The sequence below is a fragment of the Palaemon carinicauda genome, chromosome 42, assembly GCF_036898095.1.
Source record: "Palaemon carinicauda isolate YSFRI2023 chromosome 42, ASM3689809v2, whole genome shotgun sequence".
Lineage (NCBI taxonomy): Eukaryota > Metazoa > Arthropoda > Malacostraca > Decapoda > Palaemonidae > Palaemon > Palaemon carinicauda.
Genome location: NC_090766.1, coordinates 29,658,218 through 29,686,010, shown reverse-complemented (window position 1 = coordinate 29,686,010; position 27,793 = coordinate 29,658,218). Strand labels below are relative to the sequence as shown.

At 39.1% G+C, this 27,793-nt stretch overlaps 1 protein-coding gene across 1 annotated transcript in view; it reads left to right on the top strand.

Moving 5' to 3' along the window:
* The window catches only part of Alg3 (Alg3, alpha-1,3- mannosyltransferase), a 416,824-nt gene that overhangs the window by 310,856 nt on the left and 78,175 nt on the right, over positions 1-27,793 (top strand). Inside the window, exon 6 of the mRNA XM_068364818.1 lies at positions 1,316-1,513. Within this exon, the coding sequence (XP_068220919.1) occupies positions 1,316-1,513 (198 nt within the window). The remainder of the gene's footprint in view (positions 1-1,315; positions 1,514-27,793) is intronic.

Below are 27,793 nucleotides of genomic sequence, written 5' to 3'. Positions count from 1 at the left end.
ATACTATCTATATCCTGATTTCCTCTCCTCACTGGGCTATTTTCACTGTTAGGAGCCCATGGACTTATAACCTCCTGCTTTTCCAACTAGGGTCATAGCTTAGCTTGTAATAGTAATGGATATAATATTGAATTCCCTGTTCTAGCCTTTCACCAGAATTTACTTAAGGCCAAACAGCACATTAACCCAAAAATATAGGAATTTATTAGCTGTTCGGTCAGAACCCTCTGTTTTAAATATGAAAAAATTATATATAAAGGCGACATATACTTGCTGAGTCCCCAAGTAAGCATTCATTGTTGTTTTTGGAATCCTTTATTAAACAATTTATCCCCTACCTCAAAAGTTTCACTGCTTCCATTTTACTTAAAATAGCCTAGAAGAAATAATTTTACTCTTGCCTTTATTATCGGTACACCACCTGCTTCAAATTTAGACTAATAGTTCCTGTGCATATATCATACCAGTGTTTTCATTTTTATGTTCAACTTTACAGGTCATTATTCCATTCTGTGTTCAGTTTATAGATTAAAGTCTAACCTATGTTTTATAGTGTAATTTTTATTGTTTTTCTTTTTAATGCTACTACACTCTTAGCTTTTAACACTGATCATTTTCTAATTTCTATATTTGTTCTTATTTTTACCCTAGAAAATCGGAATATGTCCCGAAATATTTTCCTTAGTTAATAATATTGAAAATGATGAGCGGGAATTTGGCAAACACACACATATTATATATATATATATATATATATATATATATATATATATATATATGTGTGTGTGTGTGTGTGTGTGTGTATATATATACATGTGTGTGTGTATATATATATATATATATATATATATATATATATATATATATATATATATATATATATATATATATATATATATATTATATATATATATATATACATATATATATATATATATATATATATATATATATATATATATAATGTATGTGTGTTTGTTTGCCAAATTCCCGCTCATCATTTTCAATATTATTAACTAAGGAAAATATTTCGGGACATATTCCGATTTTCTAGGGTAAAAATAACAAACATACAAATTATGTGTGTGTGCTGTGTGCGCGCTAGTATGTTTGCATGTGTGTGAATCCTAGAAAAAGCAAAATATATACAGTTCCATTGGTATTCTCATTTTAAGATCCACAATGTTTCATATAGGGTCCATTATTTGGTACATTAAAAAAAACCTGAATGTGGGGACATGTGCGGCGGGATTGTTATACAAAAATAAACCCCATTTTCTAGAATCTTTTACTAATTTAGCATTCATGTTTGCAGGTATCTGTCGACTTATGCATCACTTTGTCAAGCAGGACTTGGAAAAGATTTGACATGTCAGCTGTTTATTCTTCCAATGTTTATGAGTAATCTTATTGGTATAACAATGAGTCGCTCACTACATTACCAGTTTTATATTTGGTATTTCCACTCCCTACCCTACCTGCTCTGGTGCACAAAGTATTCTGTTGTTTTCAGGTTAGTTGATTATTGCAGTTATAAAAATAATAATAATTATTATTATTATTATTATTATTATTATTATTATTATTATTGTTGATATTATTATAAACATTAAACCAAGGTAAAAATAGGTGGCCCATTTTTTATTATTTTTTGTTAGATTTAAGTTCCTGTTGTTTTACTACAAAACCAAAACTAACTTTTGTTCGAGTACTAAATACAACTCTGCTTAAGCAAAGCTGCAGAAGATGAAACTATCCTGGTTGCTGCATTGCCAGTAGGAAGTGTTTGGTTACCTAATTGCGTATGTAAAACTCATTTTAAAGTGGTAAAGTATTGCATCCTTTTTGGCAGAGTAATTTTGAATTGCATATTTTATACATTAGGATGTAGCCTGTGTTATAGCATGGAAGGTAAGAGACACAAACTGTTAATCTATAGGGTTCTTACTTTAATCTTTAACCTGGTTTAGTAATATTTTATTATCATGAGAAATAAGGCCTGTTATTGAATAGGTCAATCATTAGGTGTGGAAAGGAAATGTTAATGATATTAAGAAGGAAAAAACTTTGCCAGTCCTATTTTCCAGTGAAAAGCTGCATAAGGCTTTCTTTAAAGAATTCTTTACACCTCATGTTGGAAACTGCCATATTTTTTTCTTTGCAGTGCTGGAAGAATTTTGTGTTATAAAGTTTTAGTGCTCGTGTATTTTTTTTGTAAATATGAGCTCTATCTCATGTAGCTACTGTAGTCCTCGAATAATTTCATGTACATAATTTGTCAGTGGAATTAGCAAGAAATATTTTATTGCTAATCTTGCGATGCTCACAAGTAATTTATATTTCTAGATAATTTTGTATTTAAATAGAATGGTATCAAGACAACCTGAAGAGAATGGAATATTCCAAAGAGTTCCTGTGTCATTTTACATCAGTGCTATATAAACAATATTTTTTAATCTTAAAGTTTTTATTACACAAACACACACACATAAATACATACACGCACACACACACACACACACACACACACATATATATATATATATATATATATATATATATATATATATATATATATATATATATATATATATAGGTAGGTAGATAGATAAATATGAAAAATTTGGAAGTAATTTGTATTTTTATTACTATACAAACCTTAGCTCTTTACTGTGGATATACGTTTCGGTGCAAGCTGTATTTAGCCATAAAAACATTCATGTGAAGTATCAATATCCCTACGCTAGTTAGACCAATTTCCCTGATCACACACTTACCCAGTGATCTCTCTTCAATTTTGATTGCAGGTAGAACTTTTAGGGGGAAGGTGATTGTAAGACAATTAATGTAAAGAAGTCAGTTTTGTATAATTCGGAAAAATACAAATTACTTCCAAATTTGGAGACTCGCCTCTAGGTAAGTGGAAGTGCAAATTCCAACTGGCTAGACACATGGCCCCAGGATACATATCTGAACTCTATAGAGTATGAGAAGAGTATCGAGGCACCTCGTGAACCCTCAGCCTTTTAATGGTAGAGAGTTCGACAGCCTGAGCAGCCATGGTGAGTGAGTGGAAACTTGCACTGTGACCTTACTTGGTAAGTATAAGAAGTGAGTTAATTCACACTCATACTTAAACCTAGACATTGCCCAACTCCCCCTTGCAGGGAGATTGGGAACATAACAGAATATGCTCACATATTTCATACCGCAAAGCTAAATGGTGCTTACCTTCCATCTGAAGGAGGCCAGGAAACAGTCTCTGGATGTTTTGCCCCACGAGAGAAAGATGAAGGAAGAAAAGGCCCGTTATTCTATCCATTCATCCCAAAGTAAAACAGCGTAACATCTCCCCTCGACCAACTGCTGCTAAGGTAGCTAAATCAATTCTTGAGCGGCCATCACAGGTCCCAGAGTGAAAGTATCTACGGTCCTGTGGGTTACTTCTTGCAGGTATTGGGTGGTGCAAGTGGTTTGCCTTTTCCACTCGCCCGCCTGTAGTACCTGTGCCACAGAGAAGTTCCTCTTGAACACCAGAGACGTTCTTATGGGGCATAAGAACGTCTATATGATATGGTGAGCTATGGGTCTTCTACTCTTTTGAGCAGAGTGAGGATTGAGAATACGGTCAATGACAGCCAAATCCAAGAGGAAATGGTATTCTTGATGATCTTTCTCTTGACCCTGCCCTTACTCACAGGCAGATTATTGATATGAGAGTGAGCTCTCTTGGTACGCTTGAGATAGTGCCTTAATGCTTTCTCAGGACATAGTAACAGTTGGTCAGGATCATCAGCTACTTCCTGAAGACCCCTATCAATGAAAGAATGCCTTGATGTGGTCATTTGGCTTAAGCATGGCATATTTCTATGCTGAAGCCTTGACACGGGCAAGAGGGCTCTCGAACTGGGGAATATTGTTAGTTACAATTGGCAATGAAACACAAGTAGTACTGTTTAATAATTTTGCATCCTCCTCATCTGATATTATTGAAAGGTATCTTCATATCCCACTTTTAATCAAGCTAAAGGAATAATTTATTGTAGAGATCTGTATGAATTCTCAGAAGAAGACATATGGAAGAGGTGTCCTCCCATTGTTTATAAAGTTAAAAGCTGAAAGGAACCAATAAACCAATCTTGATAATATTTACCTTACCTTATCTGCCAGACTATATAAAGATTTGTCCTTGATTTCAGTTATCACTAGAAAATATATCTATCAGTAGATATGGATACTACACTTTTTGGTGAATTACCCATTTTCATATACAGTATGCAAACTGTTATACCAATGTCTCCACATTGGGGATGTGAATCGTGTACTGCTAGTGATAGGATTAACCAGTTCTTTTAAAGTACAATTTTCTGACTTTTTAATTTTCACAATAAAATTAAAAACACTTCAGCAAATATTTGGCTACCACTAAAAATCTAGCTATTCTAAATAAATAAGCATTGCATCATTATAAGCCGCCGTAAGCCTCTTCATACTGCATTCTGTGAAATGACACCAGAGGTGTGCAGCATAAAGGAGAGTACAGTAAGCTCGGAATAGTGATACTTTTACATAAGGTGAACACATGTGAAATTTTCTCAGTAACATATTACCCTGACCATACAATTTATGACATAGACGTAATATATCTTCATCTTCTTTCATATCATCAGTAAATACATGACCTGGATATTTTGTCTCATTACACATCACCACTCAGTCTAAATTCAGGAAAGATAGCTTTCCTATCTTCCTTACTTCTAACTATCATGACGTAACTCTTTTTAGCATTATTCTTAATGTTATACTCTACATCCATATTGTGTGCAAACTTGTAAAAGGTTTTGCATACCTGCACTATATGAACAAAATATAACAAGATCATCTGCATACATGAGGTGATTAATTAACATATCAACTTATAAACATACTATTATACTTGCATTTAATGTATTTGACAGGTCGTTCATGTACAGGTTGAACAGAAAAGATGACAAGATCCTGCTTTGTCTGACTCCATTACTAACATTAAAAGAAGTAAATACAGCATGCCTCCCCCCCCCCACTTACATTCATAGTCTGATGAGCGTACCAGTAATCGAGTATTCTTTACTTTATTTACTTACTTTACTTTGATTGCTGCTTTTCCGGTCCCATACAGCAGGAGAACCCTACTCTCTACAGGACCTCCACTGTTGTTTAACCTTGTTCGTTCAGAGTATTTAACCTTTCATATCGCGAATTGTTCCTTTACTGTTAAATCGTCACTGTCAAAAGACTCATGAAATAAGAAAGTCTTCAGTTTCCTCTTGAAAGCCTTAATGTCTTCAATCATTCGAATATTTCGTGGGAGGTTATTATATAGCCTCTGGAGCCTAAAGTAGACATAAATCTAGGTTCCAATAGTTTGAAGCCATCTGTAGAGTTGCAGTAGTCAATCCTGGTAATAACACAGTTTATCACAAGTTTCTTTACAAAATTTTCGTCCAGGTACTTTCTTATAAATGCAACATTTCTTAGATGATAACCAGCAGTTTTTATTACATTATTTATTTAGGCATTTAGAGACAGGTTACAGTCAAGAAATACACCTAGATCTCGAACTTTACTAGATATTGGCACCGAGTCATTATTTATGTTCATTTGAATATCACCTAAGTTCCTCACGCTGTTTCTCTTACCCACCACCATGAATTCAGTTTTTTTCTCATTTAATTTTAGTTGTTTAAATGTCATCCATTCTCTAACACTATCAAGGATTCGGTTTAGAGTTTCGGTAGTGTCATGTATATCATTTATGGAGAAGTAAAATTGTGTCATCTGCAAATAGTTTAAACTTCACGCCATGCCTTTGTAGCATTTTCGATAGACCAATAGTATAGATGCAGAATAAGATTGGGCCAAGTACACTCCCCTGGGGTACCCCTCTGTTTAAGGGTTCATATGATGAATAAGAGTTTCCAATTTGTACACAGTAATTTCTACTAACTAAGTAGTCTTTTAGGTATTCAAAGGCTTGATCTTCAACGCCGATGGACCGTAGATCATTTAGTAGCAGTTCATGCACCACTGTATCAAAAGCAGCACTGAGATCGACCAGTATTAAGATACCACATTTATTTTCATCCATCATTTTTAGCATATCATTTACAACGGAGCAGATGGCTGTCTCTGTAGAGTATAGTTTTCTGTAAGCAGATTGGTTGTCAGGCAAAGCTTCTATTACTTCTAAGTGGCTGACTAGTTCAAGAATTACATATTCAAGCACTTTTGAGACAAAGGATAGATTTGAAATAGGTCTATATGAGCTTAATTCCTGGTAGTTAAGTGCATTTTTCAGAAATGGTGTGGCTATAGCCATTTTCTCAGATTTAGGAAATTTACATTCATCAATGCTTGCATTTGCTGTTCTCATTATCATTTCAGCTAGACTAGAAAAGTCTCTCTCCAAGTTTTTGTATTTGACCAAATTGTTTGTTCTGTACACCTTAAACGTGACAATAGTTGCCTCGTTATTCTTAATGAAATAAAGTGCATATTTCTGCCTAGCATAGGTTTTCTTTATAAGTTCAAACAGTGGTCCCTGTCTAGCTTTCCAAAACTACACTTATCAAGTAAATTTGCCTCGCAGCCTGGTGTAATTCATCATGTTCATTCCAACCAGGTCTAATGTTATGCATTCTTTTTTTACCCTTATACAGTGGTTCACTATCAGTACCCATAGTCGCTACAATTTTATCATACATATTACACAAGTCATTTTATGTAATACATCATTATAGTTAACGTTTCTACATAAGAGTGCATCATGAAGTACATCAATTCTGTCCGGCAGAATATCAATTATTGCACAATAGGTCTTTACATCATCATGAGACAATTTACTCCAGTCTAACTTTTCCTTATTTACATTATTAGATTAATGTGACAATTGAGGAATAGTATCCACATTTATTGTGATAGCAACTGGTGAGTGGTCATTGGCTACATAATCATGCATGATACTCATACTGTCAATAGAGCTATGTGCATCTGAAGTAGTAATACAATGGTTCAGCCATGAAGTTGTGTGCCTTGAATCACTAACATAAGTGAAACTGTCGTCTGGTAATTCTACTATGGTAGAGAGAATGAAGTCACTATCAACTCAATACTGTTGCAAATGATTTCAAAATAATGAGTGTTCTTCAGCTATCTCAGCATTCAGATCCCAACAATATATACACATGTTATAGTCAGCTCATCAGTGAATGATTTAATATGGGCTAATCTGTTAAAAAAATCATTCTCATTCGCATAAGAATCACATAGTTTGTACACAATAATTGCCAGTTTATTGTTATCACATATAATTTTAATGCCCACAGCCCAGTAAATATCTAATCTTAACCCCTTTACTACAAGGCAGCAGATCTGCTATCAGTAGCTGTATGGTAGATTTGTCACCATTGGGTCTACATGCACACTAACTCTTTTATAACCTACATTTCCATGTTCATTTGTTTTGCTATTAATTACAGAATAAATTTTTCATAACTTTGCTTTATTTTTTATTGTATTTCACTCAAACCAACGTAAATTTCTTTCTTTATTCTGAAGTGATTATAGAATAGATTTTCAAAATTATTTTTGTTATTTTACTCGAAATAATTATAGAACACTTTGATTCTGTATAGAAAAAAAAATTACATTCACTGTGAAGTGATTATATGATTGCATAATAATTCCACGATAGATAGCCATCGAAAGATATAAAACTACCTGATAATGGATCTTACGATATACTGTAAGGACATCATCTTACCCGTTGTGTTTCCTCCCCCTGGACTCATTTCTGTATATTGTAACTTTATTATTTATTCCACATAGTGGATTTTTGTATAGCAATGTTGCACTCGTTGAGAGCTTCATATCCATGTATTATATTGTATATTTCATTAGGCTACCGCCTTGATATTTTATATTCATATTTGAATCCAAACACAAATGATTGTGGCGATTGGAAATGTCTCCCTCCTGGGCTACTTATCTGTCCGCACTCTGTAATATAGTGACCGTTCCATTTTCAATAAATTATCAGTCTCTCTGCTCGTCTTGTTGTCCTCACAACTGGTGACCCCGTAGATGTTGGAAACACACAGCAGTTTTTGCTTGCCATTGACGGACTAATTACGGATGCGTTTCCTTCATATATCTCCTTTTGCCATTAACGTTTAACGACGTCTTTTGGGTTTATCCCACTGACTATGACGAAACCGCCCAGCCCATCGTGCCAAGCAACCACTTAGCTGTACCCAAAGTCAAGCTGCCACCGTTCTCACAACACAACGCACCCTCCTGGTTTCTGAGGGTGGACGTACTCTTCAGGGTGGTCAAGCTAAACGATCCCTGTGCCAAAGCTGACATCGTCCAGACCCCATCCCTGAGGAGGTATTTGACAAGATCTCCCCATGGCTTGACGCCCACTCCGGTCAGATATCCTATGACGACCTACGAACCAAACTAATCAACATATACTCGCTTTCCGTCTCGGCAAAGGCACAGAAGGTCCTTGATCTCAGCAATAGACCTATGGGCGACACCTCTCCCGTAGAAGCATGGGATGAACTGGTCGGACTTTTCATGCTGCCAGAAATTGACGCCAATGGACGACGATGAGAGATAAGCCTATCTCGCGAAATATTCCTCCGATGCTTCTCGCAGGATGTGAGAGCCCAGCTCACCGACACCGACACCCTGCCGATGAACGACCTCCTGTCAAGGGCACAGAAATTATACGAAGCCTCCAAGGCCTCCCGCCTTTGCGCATCATCCTCCTTCAGCTGCTCATCCCTCGACTCCTCGTCGGTGCCCTATGCTAACGACGATGAAATCTTCGCCCTGATAAAGAAGAAACCTCCGCAACCTATGCAGCAGAACCATAGACTGAACCCCACTTGGTGTTTCTACCATCAGCAATATGGGGGCAATGCAATGAAGTGCAGGCCCCCTGCAAGTTCCCAAAGAAATTCTGACGCCAGACACCGCCGACATCAACCGTAGTCGCAGTAGCAGATCACGGCAAGATCGGATTCTACATCCTCGACGCCGTATCCAACCATAGGCTTATGGCTGATACCGGCTGTATACAATCAACATTTCCTCCCTCACAGGCCAACCTAAACCGGGCGCCTAGCAGTGACGCCCCCTCGCTCATCGCCGCCAACAGATCTCCCATACGGTGTTATGTGACAAGGGTGCTTAAAATCTCAATCATGGGCCGATTGTACTCCTGGCCCTTCGCCATCGCTGATGTCAGACACCCTCTCCTTGGCGCTGACTTCCTAGCTGACCACAGCCTCATCATCGACGTTGCCGGGAAACGCCTCATCGACACCGGGACACGCCGAACCCGCCCACTACGAGCTGGTCCGGGTATCACACCAATCTCCGTGTTCATAGCACAGCCCTACATCGCCCTTCTTCAGGAGTTCCCCGACGTTTTCAAGCCGGAACTTCGACAGTCGCCGGGATCCCCCTCCAAGTATGGGGTCTATCACCACATAAACACAATGGGACCCCCCACGCACGCCAAGTTCCGCCGCAGAAGCAGAAAGATGCCAAACGGGCCTTCGAAGACATGGAACGGATGGGCATATACAAGAAGGCGTCCACCCCTTGGGTATCTTCGCTCCACATGGTAAAGAAACCGGACGGAACATGGAGGCCCTGCGGTGACTACCGGCGCCTTAACCTCATCACAGCGCCAGTCCACTATCCTTTGCCGAATATGCAAGACCTCACCAGCGCCCTTCATGGGGTAAAAAGTTTTACTAAGATGGACCTGCTCAAATCATACTTTCAAGTTCCTGTGTTCCCAGAAGACGTGCCTAAGATCGCCATCATAACGCCGTTCGGCTCCTACACCTTCTCATACTCAACCTTCGGCCTACGCAACGCAGGGGCCACCTTTCAATGACTGATGGATAGCATCCTTGGGGACCTGCCGTTGTGCGTCTGCTACGTGGACGAAAGAGGAACACTGGAAACACGTCCTGGCCGTACTGAAACGCTTTCAGGAGAACGGTTTGATCATGCATTTCGACAAGTGCACATTCGGCGCCGAGAGGGTGGACTTCCTCGGACATCAAATATCCGCAGCGGGCGTGAAGCGCACATCGACCAAGATGGACGCCGTGAAAACCTTCCCAAACCCAACGACCATCCGGCACCTTCAGGAGTTTTTGGGGATGGTAAACTACTACCGTCGCTTCATCCCCAACATCCCCCACATCCTGAAGGGAAAAGCCAAGAAGCTGGTTTGGGGTCCCCCACAGCAACGCACCTTAAACAGGACGAAGGCAGCCCTCGCCGAAGCCACCACCCTGGGGTACCATGACGACAGTGCCCCCCTGAAATTGACCACCGATGCCAGCAACGTCGCCTGCGGTGCTGTCCTCGAACAGATCGTCAACGGTTACCCGCAGCCCTTGGCCTTCTTGAGCAAGAAACTCAAACCCGCAGAAACCAGGTACAGCACATTCGACAGGGAGCTCCTCGCCGTCCGCCGGTTCAGATACATGCTTGAAGGAACGCCCTCCACCATCGCAACAGACCACCAGCCCCTAATCCTCGCTTTCACGAAGTCTTCAGACGCATGGTCCTCTCGCCAACAACGACACTTGGCAACCATCGCAGAATTCGGCTGCACTATCAGCTACGTACCAGATAAGAAGAAACCCGTCGCCGACGCCCTCTCCAGGATCGAGATCAACGCGGTCCACCTGGGGATCGATTACGCAAAACTCGCCGTAGAATAACAGAACGACCCAGAGGCCCAAGACTATCATGCGACAGCATCAACGCTACGAATGAAGGACATTCCCCTCGAACCGGCCGGGAAACCATCCTCTGCGACACCAGCACGGGCCGCCCGCACCCATGGATTCCCGCCTCCTGTAGAAGGAAGATCTTCAACGTCATCCACGGACTATCACTTATTATTATTACAGTATTATTATTATTATTATTATATGATTTGCTGTGATTAGGTCATGTATACCATCAGCGTTGTTATCAAACCAATCTTGACGACGTCGTGTGGAGAAGCCAAGGGTTTCTTCTGCATTTTCCTGAATTATGGTTTTCAGTTTTGTCCACTCAGAGTCAAGCTCATTGTCGATGTTGTTTGGATCAATGTTAGGGATCTCAGCCAGCTTTCTTGCTATCCCATGACGGTAGTTGTTCCGAGTAGAGGTGTCTTTCAGAGCAGGAATGTTTAATTATTTTGAGGGAGGTTTGCGAGAAAGAAGAGGACGGATGGTTATCTTGAGCTCAGCACGTATTAGATTGTGATCTGTGTGGCACTCGGCACCTCTCATTGCACGGGTCAATCAAGTGCCAGTGTTTTGACCTTGGGTGCATCCACGAAGTTTTGTGCTTGTTTTTGAGCTGAAAGGGGGTGTTGGGGATGACTAGGTTGTGTTCTGAGCATAAGGAGAGCAATCTGTGTCCATTGCTATTCATATTGCCAACACCATGATGACCGATGGCGCCTCCCCAGATGTGGTGTTCCCTTCCCACTCTGGCATTAAAGTCACCTAAGAGGATCAGTTTATCTTCCCTTGGAGTTTGGTTAATGGCTGAGTCTAATAATTCATAGAAAGTCTTTTGTCTCATCTTCACTGTCCAGTGTAGGAGCGTAAGCACTCAGGAGAGTGGCATACCGACCTTTTGCAAGTGGGATTCGCCAGGACATCAACCTCTCCGAGATGCCAGCTGGTGAGTCTGGGATTTTACTTAGCAGTTTTGTTTTCACTGGAAAACCGACACCATGGTTTCTGCGTTCATTTGCTTGATAACTTTTCCAGAAGAATGTGTATCCTTCTCCTACCTCTGTTAGGGTGTCCTCTTCTGAAAGACGAGTTTCACTTAAGGCAGCTATGTCAATGTTGTATCTTTGCAGTGCATGGGCGACAAGAGCTGTCCTGCGGTGTGGTCTGTCATTTTCATCACTATCAATTAGTGTGCGATCATTCCAGGTGGCAATGTTAAGGGGTATTTTTCTTCTATTTCGATCGCAGTAAGGAATGCCTTGGTGGATGCGGTTTGGACTATCACACCCCTTGGGTTGCACTACAGCCCGCCTTTTATTCAAAAAATTCATCTGGCCCGGAATCAAGAAAGACGCCCGTGAGTGGGCGAGAACCTGCATTAACTGCCAGACGAGTAAGGTCAACCGCCATACCGAGTCGGGAGTCTGTGATTTTCCCCAACCCAAGAGACGATTCAGACACATCCACATGGACGTCGTAGGACCTCTGCCGCCTTCAGGTTCTGTAAGATACCTCCTGAGGATTGTCAGCTGCTCCACTAGAAGGTTAGAAGCAACTGCGATGTCCGAAGCAACCACCCACGCCTGCGCCGAAGCTCTCCTGTCGAGTTGGATCAGCCGCTTCGGTGTCCCCGATGATATCACGACGGACAGAGGTTCTGCTTTCTTGTCAGAGATTTGGCTCTCTCTGGCAAACCTAATGGGAATGACACTCCTCAGCACCACGGTATACAACCCTGCAGCGAACGGCATGGTCGAGAGAGCTCATTGCACACTCAAGGCAGTCCTGATGGTGAGATGTACAGATAAACATTGGAAAGCGCAACTCCTGTGGGTCCTCCTTGGCCTCCGCACCGCTCCCAGGGCAGACGGCGAACCTTCTCCTACGGAGAAGGTCTACAGCGAGACACTTACAGTCTCTGGCGGATTCTTCCCTGCAACTACCGATGACACCAAGCTGGATCACCTGAGAGAAATCGCCTGGAAATTCAGACCATGCCTGAAAACTTATGAGGACAGGACCAGACACTTCGCACCCATGAACCTAGACGACTGCGACTACGTCTTCATCCGGGTCGATGCTCACCGCCAACCCCTGACTAGACCTTATCGCGGCCCTTGCGAGGTTGTCAGAAGAACAGCCAAATCTTTCCTCCTGAACGTCCACGCACAAGAAGATTGGGTGATGATTGATAGATTCAAACCAGCATACCTTGAAAGCAACAAGATCACTGCGGGCCCTGGTAGACCCAGGATTCCACTTCAGAACAAATCATCAACCAGACGGGAGAAAACCACACAACGACGGGGGAAAACAATTCCTCCGAACCAGAGCAACCTTCCCCTGCGCTCAAGCACCATAGGGAAATTACGTCGCCCTCTACGATACAATGATTAATCGCATCAACCATCTACGATGCCCGCTGTCTGAAGGCGGGGGGGAGAACTGGTAAGGACATCATCTTACCCGCCGTATTTCATCCCCCTGGACTCTTTTCTGTATACTGTATTGTAACTTTATTATTTATTCCACACAGTGGATTTTTGTATAGTAATGTTGCGCTCTTTGAGAGCTTTATATCCATGTATGATATTGTATATTTCATTAGGCTACCACCTTGATATTTTATATTTATATTTGAATCAAAACACAAATGATTGTGGCGATTGGAAATGTCTCCCTCCCGGGCTACTTATCCGTCCGCACTCTGTAATGTAGTGACTGTTGCATGTTCAATAAATTGTCAGTCTCTCTTTGCTCGTCTTGTTGTCCTGACAATACATCTAGCTGAAATTAGTGCATGTTGCAAATTAAGGGGTATGAAATTGAATCCTAACAAAACTCAAAGTACGATTGTAAGTACAGTAGGTCAAGGACAGTGGCTCCTCAACATCCGGATCTCAGCATTGATAGTGTTTCTTTAACTTATGACTTTTAGAATTTTAGGTGTGATTCTTGACAACAAATTCACTTTTGAGAAACACATTAAGTCTGTGTCTTCTTCATTTGCACAAAAAAAAATTTTAAGATTTTCGGTGTTCAATCTTTTCTGTAGAAGTTATTGAATTCTTTCATTCTACCTTGTTTCGAGCATTGTTTTCCTGTCTGGTCTTCAGCTGCTGATTCTCATCTTAATTTGTTGGACAGAAACTTACGGTCTATTAAATTTCTTATTCCTGATCTAGATATTAATCTTTGGCACCGTCATTCAATTAGTTCATTATGTATGTTGCATAAGATTTTTCATAATTCTGACCATCCCTTACATTCAGATCTTCCTGGACAATTCCATCCTGTTCATAATACTAGGCATGCAGTTCATTCTAATAGTCAGGCCTTCTCCATCATGAGGCTCAATACTACACATTATTTTAGAAGTTGTATTCCAACTGTGACCAAGTTGTGGAATGATCTTCCTAATCGGGTAGTTGAATCAGTAGAACTTCAAAACTTTAAAGTTGCAGCAAATGTTTTTATGTTGAACAGGGTGACATAGGTCTTTATATAGTTTATATATGACATCTGTTTTGATGTTTTTACTGTTTTTAGAATAATTTATTGTTAATTTTTTCTCATTGTTTATTTATTTCCTTATTTCCTTTCCTCACTGGGCTATTTTTCCTTGTTGGAGCCGTTGGGCATAATTATAGCATCTTGCTTTTCCAACTAGGGTTGTTGCTTGGCTAGTAATGATAGTAATATTACTGAAGTGTAAAGAGAATATTGGTTTGTTTCCATCGACACAAGAAGTCTAATATAATGAATACTTATTAGGCATACATAAAATGAGCTATAAACTTTTCTTCTAATAACAAAAGAATCATATTTCTGCCAGAGAGAGAGAGAGGTAATATGAATTTAGTTAATTACACAAATAGGTTTTGGTAATTCCGATTACAAAATACACAGTTCACATTTACACAACAAATACTGCGTAGAATGTCAATTAGTGGAAATATGACAATAAGTTAACTTTTACTCCTGAAAACGATGGAAATATAATATATATCTAGGACATGAAAATTATATTATTTTATGGAAATGACAGTTGAGAAAAGGAGAAATAAAATAAAAAAAAGATAAATCACCTAGTGTGTCACCGTCTTTACAAATGAGATCGGGGATACGGTATTGAGGAAATATCTTAAGATATCTGGGAAATGCAAGTAAATGGTATGGGAATTTTGAACCATTATAAAAATAATGGGAAGATTTATTTAAATTGAGACATTTTCAGGTACTGTAATTAGCTATTGCATGGAGTTTTTTTTTTTTTTTTTTTTTTTTTTTTGGTGATATTTTAGATATGAGAGTGTGATGGAATTCGATGAAAAAGAGTTTGTAACAACTTGCATAACTGATGTTTTGGATGGCGTTGTGGGTGAGACTCATAATCATGAATAGAGAAGAGAATCGCAAGAGTTTCAGTTGGTAGTGTGGTGAGATGTGGATTCTCCTATTCCATGAAAACTTGTATTCAGAGAATTCAATACCCAAGGTCTTGTTTGGCGAGCCATGTTTCCTACAGACTTAAAATATCAGAGGCAGGGACAGAAGGCGACACTTCTACCAAGATAAACCTACCAGGCAAAGGAGTCAGGACTCCACAGCAAGAGTACATAGCCCAGGATGAGAAGCTGCAGTAATAGACTAGGTAACTACTAAGGAGGCAGAGGAGAACCTCAAAGGGTACCAGCTCACTGCCTGGATAGGGTTGGGCCATAGGAAATACTGTGCAGGCAAGCCTAGCCTGCCTAGTGGATGAGTGGAAACTCAAATGCTAGGGTAAGTAGACTAGACAAAAGGGCAGTAAAGGGTATGGCCTAACTAGAAGGGGAATGGGCAACTAGACCACTCAAGAGTGGTCTCTAAGGCGGCAGAGAGAATTAATCCAGATAGCCTACAAGCTATCCCATCCATATATATGTTACAGGCAAACTGTGTAGCCAGGCATTTCATGAAATGCCTAAATATTTTAGGCATTTCGTGAAGTGACTGATTCACTTAGGGATTTCGTGAAATGACTAAAATTTCCAGGCGTTACGCGAAATGACTAAAATTTCCAGGCATTACACGAAATGACTGGTTTTATAGTCCAGGGATTTCGCGAAATGCCTGGTTCATAAGAATTTTAGGTCAATAGTGTATATTTGCTCGTATGTTGTATATGCTTAGGGCATTTTAGTAGCAATGTTTTTCTTTGTTATTTACAAGGGCAGGATTTTAAGTAAAATAGTATATATTTGCAGGTATATTGTATATTTCTAGGGTATTTAAGTAGCAACAATTCTGTAACAACATATTTTTTAAAACTATATATTGTTTCTTCTTTCATTAAATGTACAATTAGACAGAAGGGCCTTTCTTCAGTGCCTCACGAAGAGATACTTGCTGTTCTTGGTTGATTTCATCAACAATCGTTGGGGGCACAAGTTGAATTTAGACCTTGTGAATTTAGTCCTTAGTATCACCGCCTTTACCCCAATAGTGTATAAGTTATTTTCATGTCCTTCCGTGTTGATTCCTAGAAGATTTCTTGGATCCTCCCTTCCCCTGTCAACATATGGAGCTGGCACAGTGACATTGTCCCCTATTTCCCCGGCTTTTAAGTCGACCCTACTGCATTTGACCATACGTTCTGCCTGGCACACTTGACCCTTTCTGGTCCTCTTGCAGTTCTTGGAAATTTCTTGTTGTCTTGATGCAATATGCGGTGCTGAACTAAGTGGACCTGGGTTGGCTAGGTGAAGATGGTGACTGGTTCAAGGGACTGGGGTAGCTGGGTGGTGATGATGACTGGCTCACAGGCCTCGACTGGCTCGTCAGTTAGATTAGTAGGAGGCTGAGCTCCTAGTGCTGCAAGATCATCTTCTGTCTCTAAACGGTCAATGACCCCCTGAAGCAAGCTAGTGGAAGAGATTCCATCTTTTGGATTCTCTACAAGCAAAGTAGCATAGGGGTTACTCTTAATGCCTGAATGGCATGATGAGTTCTTCTGGTTCTGAACAAAACGAAGGCCTAGGGAACAATCTCGGGTGTTGTTGTCAGAGAGCCAAGCAACCAGCATGTCTTTGATGTTTGAGTTGGCTTGTTCGACTGAACCTTGACTCTTTGCCTCTCTAGGGACTTGCCATGCACAAGATACGGGCAGAGATCCTTCATCTCTCGAACCACCTAGGCAGGGAACTCAGATCCATTATCTGATTGTAGGATGCATGGATCACCAATCAATAAGAAGATATCCAAAAGCTGAAAAGCAACCTCAGCTACTCTCTTGGATGTGAGTGGGCGCAGGATGACAAACTTGGTCACATGGCACTGGTACATCATAATCCACTTGTGTTGGGCTTGTGGAGATGACTGCATGTCAATTAAATGGACTTGGAAGCGAAAATTTAAATCTTTAGTAAGTATGGGCCGAGCCACAACTCCCTTTGGCTTGGTTCTTTTTGTCTTTTCTTGGCAGGTAATGCAGTAGGACTTGAACAGGTCGACAGCCTCCCTTGTGAGGTTTGCATATTTAGAGTATGATATTGGTTTTAAAATCTACATTCCAAATTTTCTCAAACTATTATCTAAAACTGCTTATATTGATCAGGGTACTTACTTTTTCAATTGTCTGCTCATATGGTTAAAAGAAATCAAAATGAGGGACTTACCTGCTGACGTACTTAAAAGAAATCAAAGAAAATGGTCATTTCAAACAAAACTGAATTAAATTCTCAGGTAGTTAAATTTAAATTGAACACCTGTGCTTGAAACAACTCTGGCTACAATTTATATGGAAATGAAATATATGAAAATTATATGGAAATGTTTACCAGATATACATAAATCTCTACTAATTATAAATATTCAAAACCAACTTTCAGTATATAAGAATCTGTGTCAACACCAATATATACTTAAAACCACATAAAAGTTGTGTTTGCAAACAAATACCAGAATTACACAGTTTGCCTGAATTCTATTAGGCAAAGTGTGTAATAAGAACAACTAAAAATCAGTCATTTCGCGTAATGCCTGGAAATTTTAGTCATTTCGCGTAATCCCCAAGTGAATCAGTCATTTCACGAAATGGCCAAAATTTTTAGCGAAATGCCTGGTTACACAGTTTGCCTGTATCATATATAGCAACAAAGGATACTTTGGTCACCAGGGAACTAGACTGGGAGGGGAACAAGGTTCCAAAACAGGTTGACACACCAACAGGCACAAGGGGGGAAGGAGGAAGGAAGGAAGACTTAGAAATTAATGAGGCAGCAGAGTAAGAAGGCCTGAGTGAAGCATTAGAACGAGAATGATTTTCTAAGGGGTCTACAGTAAGGAGGCACAGAGGACAAGTCCTCACAACCAGCCGTTAGCCTACCAAAAACTAAGAGAGGAAGAATAAGAACGGGTAAGGCGGCACAAAGGAAGGTCTACCTGTCAGCATTAGTACAAGGTAGAGAGTTCCAATGGAGGGACAAGAGTAGACAGGGAACAAGTTCCCAAGACCCGTGCCACTTGGCCAAACATGCAAGCTAAGTGGAAAGGGAAAACAGTCACCCTAGGACAACAGCAAAACACTATCCAATGCTCCCAAAAGGACCGTTATGACTGTAGCTCCCCGCTACGACGCATCATGAGCATGGGAGGAAGGGCAGCCTCAAGATATCAGGGGATGTTGCACTAGTACATAGTCACCAGTCATGGCAGCCAGCCAGGGAAGAGTTAACCTAACTCAAGACTGATAAAATACACACTTGCAGACAAAAAAGAGGGGGGATACTCCATAAACATACCACAACTGCAAAAGAATGATATGAAACACATTATTATTATTATTATTATTACTATCCAAGCTACAACCCTAGTTGGAAAAGCAAGATGCTATAAGCCCAGGGGCTCCAACAGGGAAAAATAGCCCAGTGAGGAAAGGAAATAAGGAAATAAATAAATGAAGAGAACAAATTAACAATAAATCATTCTAAAAACAGTAACAACGTCAAAACAGACATGTCATATATAAACTATTAACAGCATCAAAAACAAATATGTCATAAATAAACTATAAAAAGACTCATGTCTGCCTGGTCAACAAAAAAGCATTTGCTCCAACTTTGAACTTGTGAAGTTCTACTAATTCAACCACCCGATTAGGAAGATCATTCCACAACTTGGTAACAGCTGGAATAAAACTTCTAGAGTACTGCGTAGTATTGAGTCTCGTGATGGAGAAGGCCTGGCTATTAGAATTAACTGCCTGCCTAGTATTACGAACAGGATAGAATTGTCCAGGGAGATCTGAATGTAAAGGATGGTCAGAGTTATGAAAAATCTTATGCAACATGCATAATGAACTAATTGAACGACGGTGCCAGAGATTAATATCTAGATCAGGAATAAGAAATTTAATAGACCGTAAGTTTCTGTCCAACAAATTAAGATGAGAATCAGCAGCTGAAGACCAGACAGGAGAACAATACTCAAAACAAGGTAGAATGAAAGAATTAAAACACTTCTTCAGAATAGATTGATCACCGAAAATCTTTAAAGACTTTCTTACAATATGACTAAATAACTAAGCATTTCTGAGCGATTTGGATACATGAGACGCTGGCGCCAACCACGCGCTGGCCGCAGACTATAAAAGGAATGCACATCGAATAAAAACGGGGTGGAGACGCAAAATTCTCCAACACACAGAAGAAAAGGGTACTCAACGTAGTTGATGAGGAAGAAGCTGAATCACCCATAATCACAAAATCCCTCAGACAGCTACGAAAACATGCAGATAAAAACTCCAAGCTACCTTCAAGATGGCGTCTGCCAAGGGAATGGTTTTACAGGAAACATGTTAGTTGTAGCCAATGTATCCAATCCTATCCCCTATCCTTCGAAACAAAGTTAATTCTTCGGGGAAGGATAGCCATGGCTTGTTTTAAACATGTCCCTGGTGCATACATGATATCTCTTGGGATATTCGCTCCGGAGGTAAGAACTCTGGTATATCACTCGTAGAATTATCCCAAGTAAAAAGCTGCCTTATTAGGAACTTCCATCAGGACAACATGGCTCGAGCCCAAAAATAGATTTTTCCTAAGTCAAAATCCATTTTGTAGGATATATGACCGATTTCAACTTCCATACAGTTTATATTTGTAAATGTCATATTCGGTATGTCAACTTGTGTAGTAATTGGCATGTTTTGACTTCAAGCGAAATTCATTGCAGGGAAGGGTTAATTCCCTAATGATGTGCTCATATTTGATGTTCCATAGAATTGCGATGCCATCCGGTATCCATCCCGACTGCATTTTATCATTGAGATCAGTTGTGGATTCTCCTATTCCAAGAATGTTTGTATTCAGAGAATTCAATTTCCTAAGGTCTCGTTTGGTGTGCCATGTTTCTTACAGACATAAAATATCGACACTTTAAACAGTTTTTCAACCACTAATCTTCTAGTTTGTCACTCACACTTTGACCTAGACGGAGGCCCCTGGTGTTGTAAGTGACAATCTTGAATATTTATTGGATTCTCTCCTGTCACCTTGTTGACCATTTTCCACAAGAGTAGTGTCATTTTCCTCTTGAGCAGTAGTATTGGCCACAGTATCACCAGTAGTAGGAACATCATTAACAGCAGTAATTGCAGCAGTAACTTGCTCATACATTTCACCACATTTTTACATTCCACTCTCTTATGAAATGAGCTGAATATTTTCCTCTCAGTAATGATTATTCACGAAAGACGTTCCGCTCCAGTTGTTTTTTCAGAAACTGGGCTAGCTCATCAGTCTTGAGTTCGGGTTTAAATCTATTAGTGAAAATGCTCACCATCTTCATTTTAATAAACCCAATGGTATCCGATTTTTCTGTACCTGCGACCTACCTAGTATTCTTACGTTTACCAATTCTGTTGCGAGCACCTCCTGGTACTCTCAGAGCTTCATTTGCATTCTGTACAGATACAGGAACTGATACATTCCTTAGTCTATTATGTCCATCTTTGGCTACAAGATCCCAATCTCATAGTTGAGGATCATTCCCAGCTGATTGTGGGGCTTGGCCTGGTGGTGGGCATGTTACTGGGCCCATGATAGGGATATATTCCCGAGCACCAATCATAAAAATATCTGGAGCAATAGGTCTATATGCCTGAGGTGCTGGAGCATAAGGAGCATCAACATGGTTTTCGACTATGCTTAGTCGATCATCCAGAGGAACCAAGATCATTTGTAAATCCTCAGACAAAGTTGCTAGAGATTTTGCGGAGTCCTTTAGAATCGACACTTCAGTTTCCAGCTTTTGTAGTTGGTGTATCAGTGATTAGACATCCATCCATAATAATGGGTATCTTATCACCCATTTCATGGAGAAGTTTTAAGCAAGAGTTCACGTTGTTGACATCTTTCTTTCCACCCTTGTGAATGATGTTTCTTTGGGAGCTTTTGCATTGCTCATGCAATACCTTTTTTGATCTCTTCAGACTGGGAGATGCTTAGAATATGTTGCGCAATTGGTTCATGGGACAGAATGCTCATTTTATCGACTATAAAGCACAGTAATTCATCACTGATGATGATTTTGCCCTCTCAGGATTTGTAAACAAAGGGAACTTTCTGTCTCTTATTACGAGCATGCTCACTTGTACATCCAGCCTCCATTTTTCAAGCTGGTGAAAAAATTTCAGTTTGAGCATCCATTACATAAAAAATGCTACGAATTAAGTCTTACAGCAAGTTGAATCAGGTTCCTTACATATTCATTGAAATGTAGTCCAAGTTTGGTAGCCAGGTAAGTCCTTGGGATGATGAAATCCGTGAAGACGACAGAGCAAAATCATAACCATTATAAATTCACATGTTTGTAGGTCAGGATTCTCAATTTATGAGAATAAAGAATCCTAAGTTTCTAACAAATTCTTACCTAATTTGAAGTTATCTCCAAATCCGAAATACTTTACCATCATTGTCACACTAGTTGTGATCACTCATGATTTTGTATGTTTGATGGGTGGTGCACAATTTTTGTTAAAATATTGCATCCTCGGCCTATCCAATGTTGTAAATGCTATAATTTTGGGCACATTGATATCAAATGCACTAATGGCCAAAGATGTTTCAAATATTCTAAGTTCCATGACTTCACTGAATATTGTTTTGAAGATACATTTTGTTTTTATTGTCAAGGAGCTCACTTGCCAAATTCAAAACAGTGTCCTAAATGTAGACTGGAACAAACAATCATTGAAACAGTAAATAATGAACAGAACATTTGATGCAGCTAGGAAAAAGCTTATGGTAATAATAATGTCCAAGGGTCAACTTATTCGAGCATTTTGTCCAATCCACATGATTTTACTTTTAGTTCCAATACTGTCTGTACTTCCATAGATCCTAATTTACCAAATAATGATCAATCCACCTCCAGTGCATCAAATCACTAAAAACATTCGCACTCTACCACCTCTGCCATTACTCCTAAAAGATCAACTAAACCCACGTTTCCCATTACTGTAAATAAAATTAATAAAAGTACACAAACTCAGAACAGGTTTGACATACTAGCCACTTCTGATACCTCCAAGGACACAGAGGGTTCTTGTGAGCTAAAGATGAATAGTCATGTAACCCTAGAATGTAAATCTGAAACAACCGGTACTAGAAAACAGAACCTTCAAAAAAAACGAAAAAAAAAAACAGTGACGAATGTATGAATGAGCCTGAAGAGATTTCTTCTAAATTTACCAAAAATGTAGATTGGGTGGCTAATGCAGCAAGGCAAACTGTTGTACAAACAGAAGCAATGCCTCAACTCTCAGCTTCTAAATCTAAATGCAACCTAATGATTAATCAGGCTACCAAACATGTAGTAAAAGTCGGGGTTCATAGATGCCCTTATGATAGTCAAGAAGCTGGAGGAAACTCAATCAATTACATACCATCGAAAGAAATAAATCGATCACTGGTTATTGGAATCACTGGTAAATCGATGGCGTTACATAAGACCTTACAAGAGAGTAAAGTAACGCACAAAATATCGTACAACTCCATTGATTGCTTCATTTCAATATTTCATAGAATAAAAAAACATTGATATACATAAAATTGACAATATGATTGACCACTTTATTGACAATAAGGAAGTAAATCCATAATCAAAGAAAGCTTCAGGAAACCATGTCTAAAGAATTAACCCTTATAAAAACACTAATGTTAGTGCTGTTAAACAGAAACCTAACTTTGGCAGAATTAGCAGAAATGTCAAGGTTATGGTAAAGAGAGGATGGCTAGGATTACATGGTTGATCTGAGGAGATCTAGAGCCTGTCTGTTGACACAGTGTACTATTGTACTGTTGTCAATGACTAATTTGATGTGTAATTTTGTCTTTGGGCTTAGTCTTTTCAGTCAGAAACACTGCCATATCTTCCAGAACGTTGGGTGAAACTTCTAAAATGTGATTGATCACTGACCCTGCATTTCTTAGGATTTATTTTCTAGATGTTTTTCATGTACCCTAGTTTTTTCCTAGCATTAGTCTTTTCTAGTGAGGAACATAATGACTGTGTAATGTATTTTTGTCTACCATTACTATAACTTAGATCTTTCCCAGACTCAGAGTCCAATGAATAAGGCGGTGTACCATTCATTATCTTTGTACGATGACTGCAATCACTAATGGATTGCAGAATTTGGACAAGTTAAGTATCTTAAGATACAAAGGTTCTGTTGCATAAATTGTAATTCATACTTTGCATTCACTGTCTTAAGTAGAAAATTTGGGAGACACAATGCTCTATGATATGTTTCCTCTCAGCAGTTCACTTTCTGACGGCGGACGCCCTATCGAGATCCAAGTCTCTGGAAACAGAATGGTCCCTGGATGCAAAATCGTTTGGTTTCATTCTAGAGCAAGTCCCAGAACTTTAAATCGTTCTCTGCAACAAGCTTCAACAAGAAGCTTCCCCGGTATGTAGCACTAAACTTAGATCCGGAAGCGACAGGAGCAGATGTGATGTCTGGATTGGAGCCAGTGGTCTCACATCTACATATTTCCTCTATTCAACCTCCTACTGAAAGTACTGGACAATCTGCGGACTTTCAAGGGAACAGCAGCTCTAGTGGCTCCCAAGTTGCCCAAGAGCAATTAGTATCCTCTTGTTCTGAAACTCAAACCCCGCCAGGTTCCTCTACTATCTCCAGTGCTGTCCCAGGATGTTCGACAGAAGTCTGTCTTCGCTTCCTCTTGGATAACGAAAACCCTTCAGCTCATGATTTTCTCGCCCTCGTGGCTCAAAGAAAGATGGAGTTGCAAAGGAAAGAATTGACTTCATAGAAAAGTACAATTTCAACACCACAAAACGACAATACTGTATTTGTCTTCCTGGAAAAACTGAGTTGCATTCGTGAAATGTCATCAGCCCTCTTCTATTTGTATGAATTTCTGTATTTCTTTTTTTATTTCATTGCACGACCAAGGTCTAGCCTCTACAACTATTGCTTCATGTAAGTCGGCACGAACTAGACTAATCGCTTATGACTTTGATATTGAACTCAATTGCGAGCTGTTCGATAAGATCCTGAAGGCTTGTGCTAAACTGAAACCTAATGCTCCTCCCAAGGCTATTTCATGGTCGTTAGATAAAGTCCTGCACTTTGCCTCTACCTCTCAGGGATCTTACTCAAAAGTCTATCATTTTGCTTGCTATGGCTTCTTGTGAGTCAGTGAGATTGTGGCCCTTTCAAGGGATGATGGCCACATTAAATACTCTAATTCGGGGGAGATAAATCTTTACTCTTGGTGAAAAACGAACTTCCCATGAAATGCTGGGGGCCCTGGAAGATTGTTTCACTACAGGAGGACCCTTCTTTGTACCCCCTGGAGTGCCTTTAGGCCTACCTGCCAAAGACTTACTTACTTTACTTGGATGGCTGCTTTTCCAGTCCCATACAGCAGGGGAACCCCATTCTCTACAGGACCTCCGCTGTCGTTTTACCTTGTCTGTTCAGAGTATTTAACGTTTCATATTGCGTATTGTTCATTTACTGTTAAACCGTCACTGTTGTAAAAAAGATACTAGTGTTTGTTTTAGGAGGTTTATAGATTGTTACAAAGGATATTTTTCTGGTTTTCTTTTGGATTAAAGTTTATTTCTATATATTCAAAGCTTGTTACACTAGTTCTTTTCAACATTTTAAGATTTGAGTAACTTATGAATAAAGAGTCCGACACTCCCACCAGACCTACCTTCTCTCGGTATGTGAAAAATGTCGTGTGTGGGGGGGCAGGTCATTTCAGTGATCTTTGCCTTGTCCAAGCTATTTAACCATGTTTCAGATAATGCTTGCATATCCAAATATTCCTCGTTCATCAATTCTCGAATTTGAATAGTCTTATTACCTACAGATTATATATTTACATAGCCACAGTTTATGACATCCTTAGTAACCATGATCAGTATTTTCTGCTAGTCTTTTCAATTCCAAGTCATAAGCTTTGCAATCTCAAGAATTTACTATGAGGTCACTTGGTTTGTTTAACTTTGTGCCATTTATACACTTTGACATTTGCAAATTACACTCCTTGGTGGAATGTTTTCCTGAACATTACCCGCAGACTTTATCATCATTCTTAGACTTGCAATCTTTTTCAAGATGTCCATACCTCTGACAGTGGTAGCAGGTGATCACGTGGTACCTATCACGTATGTTATAAGTACCCCATTGTAACGAAACTTTGTTCCCTTTATCATGAATAGCCCTCCGAACTTCAGGATCACATTTCAGCACATAGTGGGTGGTCCCCCCCGAGGTATTTTTCTTCAGGACTACACTTATCTTCCCTTCTATATTTTTTATTTGGTCCAGGCAGCAATTTCTTTGAATCAAAGTATTTACTACATCATCATCTTAATTGTACACATTGTACACATTGCATATCATTATTTTTGGTTTTATTTTTCCGATTTTTCTCGTTTCAGTGTCAGCCATCAATGTCTGAATTTTGTTTGCCGCCTCTTCTCTGATTATTTTGTTTGCTAAGTTTACAACATTTCCATTCGTAGTTGACCTCGTGTTAAGTATAGGAATGTCTTTAAGTGCTTGTTCAACCTCGCGATTTCTTTCAGTAATTTTAGCTGTTGTATTAGTTGATTAATTATCAACAGAGTTTTTTCCTGAACTTTGTCAGCAAATGTCGGTTTCTCTGGTTTGGGGTCTATCAATGTTTGAAGTGTTGCTTTAATTGATTTCATATTCATGGCAAGAATGTCAACTTTCTCAGGGGGTCGGTAGTCTGGGTGGAATTTGCTGCGTGCGCGCTAAGGTCCTTAAGTTTGTTTTCCAAGTCTTCTATTTTCTTGTCTTGTTCGTTCAGGGCTAAATCTCTCACGTTCACATCTTCCTTTAATTTTGATATTACTAAATTGGTTCATTTGGCTTCATGTACGCAGTGTGGGCATAACCAATCTAGGTTATTCCATTCATTATCAGTGATGCCTATCACTATATGCACAGATTTCTTATGGTAGAGTCTATTACATTCAGATCCTATCCATTTTTTTCATTCTCCCTCCGTGGTTTTACATATGAGGCAGAAATAGTTAGGAACAGACATAGTGTACTGTTTCTTATCACTTGGGTTTCTCCATAAGATTAACTAATATCTTTCCAATGATATTCTAAGCGAAAAACAGAAAGTTAAAACACGACTCAGGGCGAGTGTTTAATGGAGCTCCGCACAGCACGTCCACACTCGAGGCCTTTAAAGGTGGTCAACTTTTTAAAGGGAGACAACAGGATCTAATCTTTCTCTGAAACAACTAAGGTCCAAAGTCACCTATTTCATCAGAAGGGCTGACCCAGTAAGTATTCCAGTGTGTCATGACCCTAGAAAAGTTGCCTCTCTCTTAAATTTTTTCCAATATATGTCATTTGCAGGCTTACAAGCATACACCGGATGGAAATCTTCAAGAGTGTTCTTCAAACATTACTTACATCAGTTGGAAGAGATTAAACACTTGGTGGTGGCTGCTGGTAGTGTGATTACACTAGCTTCTTAAGTGTTGTGCATGGACTCTTATGGACTGTATAGTATGGACTTCTCGGTCTACATTGTACAAGGGGATTAATGGTGTACTGTTCAATATACCTATTGAAGGATAACCATGACTTGTTAATAACACGTAACTGTGATATATACGATATCTCTCGGGATATTCAATCCGAGGTTAGAACTCCACTGATACTTCTAAGGTAAAATTTCTTTGGTATGTCACTTGAGAAATATCATAAGTAGAAGCTGCCAATGAGGAAGTTCCATCAGGATGACAAGCTATCTCACTCAAAAATAGATTTTTCCTATGTAAAAATCCACTAAAAGCGCATCGGTTTCAAACATATTTGAAGAGATCTTAACATTTCTACTTTTCACCTGTCTATTATACTGACCGACCTGAACAAACAGACCAGCAGATTCTCCCCGTCCTATGACTAAACATCTATGTGTTATATGTCTCGCGATTATTTGAAGACGCCTCGCCCCGTTACTTCATTTCGTACTAGATAAACTACATGGTTAATAAAATAGAAAAGGGAATCTTTTCACAGTATTTTATTTCATATGATATACAACCAGACTGATGTATTTTATATGCACGTATTTCTCATTTCTTATACTTATATTTAATACATATTTATATAAATAAATATATATACAGTATATATATATATATATATATATATATATATATATATATATATATATATATATACATTATATGTATATATATATATATATATATATATATATATATATATTTTATATATATATATATATATATATATATATATATATATATATATATATATTTTATATATATATATATATATATATATATATATATATATATATATATACATATATAATTATAATCTAATATTTAATAACAAATTCCTAGATTGAGAATTTCACACGAATTTTAATCAGAATTGT